We start from the raw sequence: 10,661 nt of genomic DNA on the forward strand, positions 1-10,661 counted from the left end.
TGAGATTGTGTCTCCTAGTAACATCAGAAGCTACATCTGTAAAGTCTTGCCAACATGACTGCCCAAACTTGAGCTGAACAAGGAGGGCACCAACAAGCATGCCAGACTGGTTGGGGCAAAGCCCATGAGGCCATAGCCCTATACAGAGAACCACAGAAAACTGAATACAGCTAGGAGAGGGAGAGGTAGCCCTCCCCAGGGAAGAGCATACCAGTTGGTTGTCTATTGCTAATGAAAACATACATGCAAGTGGCATGTTATATTTAAGAATTAAGTGTGTGTACAAATACATATATGCATACAATAACAATTGATAAAAAAAAAAAGCTAAGAATTTGAAGAAGGGCAGGGAGAGGTCTGTGAGAGGATTTAGAGAAGGGAAAGGGAAGAGAGAAGCTTCTTTTGGAAGTAGTATTCTGCCCTACACTCTGGCTATGATTAGGACTGTATCACAACATCCATATTTTAATATATTTAGAATATAATATAGGGATTCTTAGAGACCTGCCTTATTTCTAGGATCCATCCCAATTGCTATTGCTATGAAATAGCACTACTGATATTCTGTCTAGAAAGAATGGATTGACATGCTCTTTCTCCCTGGTGTGTGGTATGCAGTAATTCTGAAACAGCTCCCAGGCCAGCAGCTGACCATTTGGGAATATATTAGTTTGGCAAATTTCAGGCCTCTACTGAATTAGAAATTCCAGGAATAGAGTACAACAAGCTGTTTCTAAACAAACCCTAAGAACATGGTGTGTGTGAAAACTTATTGAACCACGGTTTTGTAAATTAAAAAAATTATGCAACTTGCATATTGTAGTTAATAATTTCTAGATAACTTATAATTTTAATGAAATGTACTATTCACACTTTTCAAGGAAAATTCTGTATGTCTCATAACAATGCTTTTTATAAGAATTTGACAGTCAAAAGTCTGAGATTAAGATTTCTGATGTGCATGTGAAAGACACCCCTATACTTTCACCATGTAGACAATGGCATTTTGATTGAGATCGTCTTTAGTCAGTGTTCTATTGCTGTGAAGAGATACCAGTGACCATGGCAACTCTTGTGAAGGAAAACATTTAATTGAGACTTGCCTAAATTCAGATGTCTGGTCCATTGTTGTCGTTACAGTGGGGAACATGGCCACACACAGGCAGACATGGTGCTGGGGAGGTAGCTGAGAGTTCTACATGGGAAGAGAGAGAAACACTGGGTCTGGCTTGAGAATTTGAAACCCCAAAGCCACCCCACTCACTTCCTCCAGCAAGACCATGCCTCCTAATCTTTGTCAAGTCAATATATTACCCTATAAGTGCTATTCCTATTCAAATCACCACAGAGATCTAAATAGAAAATCTCACCTCCTTAAAAGGGAAGTATTAGAGGAGAGTTGGGATTTTTCTTAGAATCTGCCTATACTGGGGCAGGGAGAGGCAAGAGGTGAAGTAGTTTGAGCTTCAACATGCCAAATCATAGATTGCAAACATGATCAGGTTACCAGCCTAGATACTTTAGGAATGCCTTGACTTTAAAAAAAAAATGTATTGCTTAGGGGAAGAGGTATGCTTTTGTTTGCACAGGAAATGAAAGACTGTAGATTCATTCAAAGTTAATAGAGATCAGGTTTGATCAGGGAGATCCCCTAAAAGTGCTGGCTACAGGTATAAACAAATAAACCTAGAGAAACTACAAGACAAGTGATGTATATTTTACCTGCTCAGACATAAAACAAAAAATCACCTTTGGCACAGTCTATACTTGTGATAATTCAGATATGTATATTACCTTTGAAAGTTTGTGTGCTTTCAGAGTGTGGGGATCAGACACCAATGAAAATGGGTGGCCCAGATCTAGCCTCTCAGAGTGCCACTGTTGCAGTTTCTTCAGACTTCTGCAACCAGAAAGCTTCAAGGCTTCTGGCTGAGATGGTCCAGCCTCACAGACTATTCTAGCCAGGACTGCAGATAAGCCTTGTACTTTATCATTGCTCAGAGACTAGACAACAAATGTATGGCTACCTCTCCCAGGATTTGACCATTATCTTAATTTTCTCAGGTTCTCTAAAAAGATGCCTTCACGCACAGCAACAGGAAGCAGTTTAGAGAACACATTGCCCACTTTCTGAAGAGGCAGGGTGGGTGGTTTTTGGTCATTCTGTGGGTTATGGATTTTTGACATCATTTAGGGGGAATATAGGATAAAAAGACAACTGTTAACCTCAAATATTTTACATTGGTATGGATTTTGGTATACTGATACAAAGTTATTTTGTTATACTGTGTGTATGTTTCTACTCATTTTGGGTATTGTATCTAGGCAGCTCATTTAAAAATGTAATGTATAATTAAGAAATAAGGTTAGTATTTCTTGTAGTCATATTAAGTATGTTTTCAGGGTCAAATGGATATATTTAGATAGACAGATGATCTTCAAACACTTCAAAGACCTACAGAATATGGCATTTAAGGTGTTTAACAACCTAAGTCTTTTTATGATAGTGAGATCTGTCTGCTCCTGGCAGCACCAATTTACTTCAGAGAAGATGATGGCCATTGGAGAAACTCCTTATGGAGTTTGATTTCATTGTGGCAAAGAAACTGTTCTTGTCTTGACTGCTAACAGTATGCTGTACATACTGGACAGGCAAGACACAAAGGAAAAAGACTGTTGAACTTTGCCGAGAAAAGGTTGGACAGTCCTTCAAAATTATTGCTTCACAGAAAAGTCTGCCAGACATTCTGCAAGACACACAAGAATGCAACTGCTGAACTTTGCCAATACTAGGCAGTACAGTCCTTCAAAACTCCTGCTTCATAGAGAAGTCTGCCAAATATTCTACACCTGTAGGCTGGAAATGGATGCGTCAACCTTGCAGAGGAGCCTTGGTGACTGTCCAAGCAGCCAGATGTCTGTAATTTCTATAATTTTGGAAGTGGCTTGCACTGTACTTTCTGTTTACTCAAGTAATACTATATCCTTCTGGGTTCTTTGATAGAGTTGAAGACTAGATAGTTATAATTTTCCTTAGTTACAATAGAAGATAAATTAGGTACAAGACTTTGGACTCACCAAGACAGAATAAATAGTGGAGTATTTTCCCTGAATTTGCCAAATATAAATGGACTGGATATTATAAGTGTAATTCTTACTTGATAACTTTTCTTATATATAATCTTATTATATGTAATTAAAACCTTTATTTTTATTTAAACAAAAAGGGGGATATGTTGTGGAATATTATTTTTAACTAGGCAAAGATGTATTACATTTGTTTATGCTGCAGAATATTACTTTAACTGTGTAAAGGTATGTTAACATGTGTTTATGTTGCATTTAATTATGTAAAGACATGTTCCATCTGTTTCACCTTGCCTGCCTGAGGCACCTGATTGGTCTAATAAAAAAATGAGTAGCCAAAAGCTATTCTCTTGGAATAGTGACATCCTTACTGTCTCAACAGTGCTACACTGCAGAGTCTGTTGAGCCCACAGCAGTCATCTGCTCAGGACTTACAAGTTGGAAAGACCATTGGTGACGTTTGGATCACAGAACGTCTACCTCCCAACGATTCGTGCATTCCAATGCAAAGGGTTTTGTTTTATTGATGTATTTGGAGTGGGGCCTGTGCAGGTGTGTAGAGACTAGAAAAGGACCTATAGTGCCCTACTCTATCATACTCTGTCTTATTCCACTGAGACAGGGTCTCTAACTGAGCATGGAGTTAACTAATGGCCCGTGAGCACCTTCTGCCTCTGCTCTCCCACAGTGCTGGAGTTACAGACATGTCACTATACCCAGCTTTTAATGTAGGCTCTGGGGATTTGAACTCATATCCTCCTACTTGCACAGCATGAGCTCTTTACCCATTGAGCCATCACCCTAACTCCCTTTATGGTACAAAGGATCAAACCCAGGGTGATGGGCAAGGCACCCTACTACTAAGGTATATCCCTAGTCCCCAAAAGCTTTTTTAAAACCTTTAGTGTTGTAGTAAACAAACGGTACTGATCCAGAAACTTACCAAGCTCCTGACAGACCTGTGTTCACATTAGAAAGCCAGCAAGCTTGGCTTCTGCCATTTGTAGTCATTTGCTTTATTTGACCGCAGGAGCCACAGGAAAAGTCATAGTGTCTGGGCAGGACTTCCTTTTCCCGTTTTCCCTATCCCTTCCCCCAAAGGTCTCATTAGCAGAAACACTGAAAGTTTAAAGCAATGAAATAATAACAGCTACAATGATTTAAGGATTAACTGCAGAGCGGGACAGTGCTGAAGGTGATTTACATCCATCTCATTTGCTCCCTATGCTCCATAAAAGGGGTAATGAAGACTCTTAACTCACACAGCCTGGGTCCTGACCCAAATCTCCCCATTTCCAAGGCCTTGCTTTAGAGGGTTCCGCTGGGAACTATTAGATCAGTTAACAAGGTTTAGATCAGGGGGCAGTGATTGATCCCTTCTGCAACAGAAAACTCAAGCACAGCTCAGGCATAGTCTCCCATCTGCCATCCCATAATGTTTCTCTAGGAAGCCAGTTCCCTTTCCTCTGGCTCCTTACCTTGTATTTGTTCCCTCTGGAACCTGTAACAGTGAACTGGGACCCTTCCTAGCTGCATTTTCAGTGTAGGAAACAGTCACCCTCCTCTCTTCTCTAATGTGCTCAGCTCAGCTTAGTAGCTTGGGCAGAGCCTCTGAGAGTCAATCACTTGAAACACAGGGAGGCACATTCAAAAGCTACAAATGCTGGTAGCTTGGGCAGAGCCTCTGAGAGTCAATCACTTAAAACATAGAGGGGCACATTCATAAGCTACAAATGCTGGTGAGGCTCCCAGGTGAGTGACCCAAAATCTTTCAAATCTATAATTGACCTAAAACTTTTAGTGCAGCTATGAGAACCCTGTAGAGTTCTGGAAGACCCTTCAATTCCCTGAACCCGTTCACACACCTGAAGTCTATGAAATGACAAGAGTATAGTAGGAAATGAGAGCGTTTTGTACTTTTTATTCAGATTGTTCTTTTTTTAGACAATTTCATCCATGCATATAGCTCATTCTGATGACTGTCACCCAACCTTCTATTCTCTATCTTCCTCCTATCCCTGTGCTTCCCTACGAATCCCTGTCTCACCGTTAGGTCTTTTTGAGCTTTTTTGTGACCCCGTGGGTTTAACCAGGGCCGTCTGTGCAAACGTGGGTTTGGAGCTATCCAGGAGAGCCCAGTGGATTGAGAACGATGGTATTTAATGGACACTTAACAAACACTTGAAGCACTCCCCATGCACTTTCACATTGACAACTCCCAGCAGCTCTAGGCAGCCAACATAAGATGAGGCTCAAGCAACTGAGGTAAGGGCGAGGAACTAGAGACGCAGCTCCATTGGGAAAGTGCTTACCTTGCAAGCATGAAGACATGAGCTCGGTTCCCTAATGTCACTTGGGAAAAAACAAAAAACAGGTGCTGGTACACACTTGTCACTCCAGAGCTCAGGAGGCAGAAGCAAATGTGTCCCTTGGCTAGCTTGCTTGGTAAAGGCCGGATCACTGAAAAAGCCAATATCAAAAAAATCAGGCAGCTCCTAAAGAATGACACCCAGGCTGCCTGTCCCCTGTCCCCCATGCATACACATGCACACACAGAAAAAAAAATGATATTTACAGAAGTTAAGTGCCGTTTCATCATCCCAGAAATACTAAGTGGCAGAAGCAGGAACAGAGTCCAGTCGTTTTGAACGCCGAGCTGGTGTGACGGGCAGTTCCACTGTGGGGCTTTACTCACTAGGAGAGTTGTGAAGACCTGAGTCTGTGTGGAGGCACTGTTGTGTAGACAACTCTCACAGTGCACTGCTGGGAACCCCTCGAGCGAGAGGCGTGGAGGGGGCTGGATGGGAATTCTGTGAAGGCTGCAAAGGAAGGAGTGTCTCAGGATGCCAGGAGGTTGCAAAGAATGAGTAGACAGATAAGACGTACTTTGTTTACCAGCACCCAGGCTGCTGGGCAGGCAGATGCTGACCGGCACCCAGGCACATACATGACAGCATGAATGGGCTGTCCCCGGGTGGGCACAGGCACACATGTAGGCTGGCCAGCACACAGACAGAGATAAGCACACTCAGCCCTACGTAGACTAGCAAAGGCAAACAGGGAAAGGGAAGGCACACCCTTCTGACCTCAAGGCCATATTTATACAGACTCACGCAAGAGTAGCACTTTACCAGGAATGGATATATAACATTACATCGCTGCTTGATTTTGGGTTTCCCCAGATGCATGATGTCAGTCATTTTGCAATGTCAAGGTGTCCAGTGTTTGTCATCTTGGCCCATTCTAGACATTCATATCAGTGTCTCTCTATCTAAACATAAGCTGGCTTGAACATTCCTCTATTCCATTCAGATGTTGAAGAGTGTGACGATCTCCACTCGAGCTTCCGTAACTTCAGGAGAGGAAGTGGTGGTCAGTGCACAGGAAGGGTCAGTGGGATGGACCCAAGCAGTGGTGGTGCTCCTTCCGCTGGAAAGTAAGCCTCCTCCATGACTCTCCTGTTCTCCTGGCAGGACTGAAGGTGAGTTACCTAACTTCTAGATGAATAAGGGTCATACAAATCCCCCCCTGCAGACCACTGGGGGCAATGAAATGAAACATCTGACGTACTTTACTCTGTCTGGAATCCTCTGTTCATGTCTTCCTGTGACTATTGCCACTCTAATTGTATGATAGCCTTTAACTCAAACAAACAAAAACAAACCAAGGCCAAGCCATGGGAAAACTCTTCTCAGCTGACATCGCTGTAGCAAGTTGGAGGGAAGAAACTTCTTATTTTGGCTTCGGAACCTTGAGGCAGAAGTTCCCTTGCCTCCTCTAGACAGCCATCACCAGCATCACCAGTGAGATGCACTCGGCCCTCCTCCATTTCCGCTCTGGTAGACTCAGAAGTAAAGGTGGAGATTGAGAAATGGAAGGAAGCAGTTTGTCAAAGAAAAAGACAGCTGCCTACCCGAGCAAGCCCTGAGTAATTAGGTGCAGGCCAGCATTTACTGTGAGATAGTTGCCAATTGGGGTGGGAGATGGGGCCTGGAGCAAAGACAAAAAAAAAACGAACAAACAAACACAATAACAAAAACAAAAACAGTGGCGCCTTGAAGGTTCTCATCGGAAGATCTAATGACGCGCGCGCGCTGCGCTGCAATGGTGCTGTACAAACTAGCCTGCAGTTCTTTATGTCTGGCTCCAGAGGCAGATCTCACTCCTTCCCACCCCACAGCCACAGGAGTAGTGCTGTCTTTGCCAGCACCGACATTGCTCTTTAATGGGCTTTAAAAAAATAGATCCAAGATAGATGGGCCTTAAGCTTGACATTTGATTTCATCCCCCCCCGATGTATAGAAGCTACAGAGGCTTTTGGAAGACCCACCACAGAGATTATATGTAAATCAATAACAATTTTTCTTTTGTGCTCAAACCATGCATACTGACAAGCTAGTTTTCATGACATCCCAATAAGATGAGTGAATTTAATGCCCCTGTTCCAATTCAATTATGCTTCAGTGTTCTAATTAGCCTAAATGATTTTACTTTTTCTCCATAGAATGAATTTTTGCCAGATTCCTGCATTTTCATCAAATTGTCTTGTCAGAGCTGAGTACAGGCAGCACAGACAGCTAAGTGCTGTGGAATGAGGCAAACAGAATGGAGAATCGGGTAAGGAGAGCACTGACAAGGGTTAAAAGGCGTGGCCAGATGGGCAGGTGCAGGGACCCAGCCCAGGTGGCCGTGTGGGACCAGTTGGTCAGGTACAACACAGAAAGGCAATAGGCATATAAAGCATGGGCACAGGGGTAGCAGTTACAATAGCTGAGAATGCACTATGTTCAGCCGACACACTTAAACTGTGCTCCCGAAGGGAATGTACGTATCTGCTTTCCCATCTCCATCAGAAGAGTGTTCTCCCCTACCTGGTGGGTGTACATTGGCCGTGTGACTTTCTTGTACAATGAAATGCTAAGTGCATTAGTTTGTTTTGTGTTGCTTTAACAGAATACCTGGAACTGGTCAGCACCGTTAATCATCTCCAGAGATCATCATTACCCAATCATGTATTCAACCCATCTTAAAAGTACCATCTCCCATTACCGCGATGTTGGAGCACATGGACCGTTTCTGGCTTTGTTTCTCCATTTTTAAATGTATTGGCTTAAAAACAAAAAAAACCTGCACAATGTATTTGATCATATTATTTCCCCTCCCCTCCTTCCCCATCCTTCCCACCTCCTTACCCACCCAAAATCATGTTCTTTCTCTCTCTCAAAAAAAAAAAAAAAACCTAAAAAGAAAAAGACAAAAAAACACCAAAACAAAAAGTGCATGTAAAACATCAAGCCTTACTTGGTGTTGTCATCTCCTCTAAAGCACGGGGCCTGTCCTGGAGTGTGGTTGGAATACCCAGTGTCACTCCATTGGAGAAAACTTATTTTCCCTCCACAGCAGGTACCAATTGCAGATAGCTCCTTGGTTAGGGGAGGGACTTTGTGGTCACTTCCCCGTCTTGGACTGGGATTTGCACACCACCTGTCATTCTTACAGTCTGCCTCCTCTTCCACATAGATCCCCAAGCCCTGAGGGAAGCGGTTTGATAAAGGTCCCATTTAGGACAGTGTGCTTCATGGCCAATACCTGAGTCTACAGAATGAGAATCGGTCTTCTAGTGTGTTAGCACCGTTAGGTTAGGCCTTTGAGGCTTCCGACAGCACCGTGAGAAGAGCTGGCCCTAATAACTCTAGTTCAGCCCAGATGAAAAAACAAGCAGTATAGTCCCAGATCACACGTACTGCTCAGAGCAAGGCTGAACGAGATTCCATCTAGAAAGTTCTTTCTAGCCCCCAGGCTCCACTAAAGCTGTTTCCTTTGCAGCATTCTTCCCAATGCCTGTCCTTTTCTAATCTTCAAGTCTGAACCTAAACATGGCTTCTTCAGGGTGCCCTGCCCTGACTTTCCTCCCATCAAATTTATGCCTGCCCTACTGTTCATTTTTCCTAAATGCACCCAGCTCTTTCATCACAATTTAATTATATGTCTCATGTTTGTCTCATGCAGTATTCCCTGAGATCAGTGTAAGCTTCACTTAGTTCTAGCATAGACTTTACTGTAGACCAGGCATTTAACAAATGCTGTGATACGAAAAATAACAAGCACCCCCCTGGGGTAAGAGTCTGTGAGGGCCACCCTGGTGGCTTGGGGCCCTCCGCCTGAGGAGACAGATGTGCATCGACAATAGACTTCGAGCCACTACCCAGGTAGTGACTTTGTGTCTATGGTTAAGACTGACTTGAGCGACAGGCATAGGATCTATAAACCAAATGGGGCCAAAGTTCAGTGTCTTCAAAGAGCAGTTAGCTCTCAGAGTGTCTGTGTATTAAGAGCTTGGGAATAGCTTGGCAGGGCTTTTCTGGCTCAGATACCTGGACACAGGTGGTGAATGGAGATGCTGAGACTAGCAGCCAGGTGTGTCTCTGAACCTGTGTCGTCTCAGGGTCACTGAATGTGGGACTGCTGTACAGATCTGGGTATATCAAGTGATGGAAGTGTACCTCAGCATCTCAATGCATCACAAGAGAAGGCTCAGACTCGCTTGGTTTTCTCAGACGTGGCCCAGGTCCTTGTCCTATACCCTCTTCCCAATCACAGCTACAGCCATGAAGGAGTCTCAAGTGCGTCCTCCCTTGTTCTCTTATCTCCTGACTCTCTGTAGAACTGCAGTCCATCCACACATAGGTTCACACAGGAAAAGGGAATGGCTAAAACCTCCAGGAATAATTCTTAATTGCAGGTAAATGGGAACCACTGAGCAAATTCCCTACGCCTAGACTACTCTGAAAACTATTGTGTAAGACTCAGCGGTAACCACAGGGTCTAACGCCCTGTAGTTCTAGGTAGTGACCCCATAATTTACACTGATTAGCTTCTTCCTTCCCTCTGCCTTCTCCCTGTTCCTGCACACCTGCTCCAGACCTTACAAATAATGGCATCCCCCTATACATTCTACACCTGCTCAGACCTTACAAATAATGTCGTCCCTCTGTACATTCTACACCTGCTCCAGACCTTACAGATAATGGCAACCCCCTCCACATTCTACACCTGCTCCAGACCTTACAAATAATGGCATCCCCCTATACATTCTACACCTGCTCAGACCTTACAGATAATGGCAACCCCCTATACATTCTACACCTGCTCCAGACCTTACTAATAATGGTGTCCCTCCACATTCTACACCTGCTCAGACCTTACAAATAATGGCATCCCCCTATACATTCTACACCTGCTCAGACCTTACAAATAATGTCGTCCCTCCACATTCTACACCTGCTCCAGACCTTACAGATAATGGCATCCCCCTGTACATTCTACACCTGCTCAGACCTTACAGATAATGGCATCCCCCTATACATTCTACACCTGCTCCAGACCTTACAAATAATGGCGTCCCTCTGTACATTCTTGTCTTGAATGCTGCTTTTAGAGAAACTTAAACTAAGAGATGAATGCATTGATGATGTAACAAAATTCTGAACATGTCTTAGTCATGCAGAAATTATCACAAGGTGGTAAGCACAGAAGGCAAGTTAAGTATGATACATGTACATCAAACCATCATG

General features: G+C 43.5%; 1 protein-coding gene across 4 annotated transcripts in view; it reads left to right on the forward strand.

Moving 5' to 3' along the window:
- The window catches only part of Sh3glb1 (SH3 domain containing GRB2 like, endophilin B1), a 43,163-nt gene extending 34,946 nt beyond the window's left edge, over positions 1 to 8,217 (forward strand). For all 4 annotated transcript variants that reach the window (XM_040751666.1, XM_040751664.1, XM_040751665.1 and 1 more), the window contains 3 exons: positions 6,400 to 6,568; positions 7,592 to 7,704; positions 8,041 to 8,217. In XM_040751666.1, the coding sequence (XP_040607600.1) occupies positions 6,400 to 6,540 (141 nt within the window). In that variant the 3' untranslated portion in view covers positions 6,541 to 6,568; positions 7,592 to 7,704; positions 8,041 to 8,217. The remainder of the gene's footprint in view (positions 1 to 6,399; positions 6,569 to 7,591; positions 7,705 to 8,040) is intronic.
- Positions 8,218 to 10,661: the final 2,444 nt, after the last annotated feature.

This window comes from Mesocricetus auratus, unplaced genomic scaffold (assembly GCF_017639785.1).
Source record: "Mesocricetus auratus isolate SY011 unplaced genomic scaffold, BCM_Maur_2.0 Super-Scaffold_100009, whole genome shotgun sequence".
In the NCBI taxonomy this organism is placed as follows: Eukaryota; Metazoa; Chordata; class Mammalia; order Rodentia; family Cricetidae; genus Mesocricetus; species Mesocricetus auratus.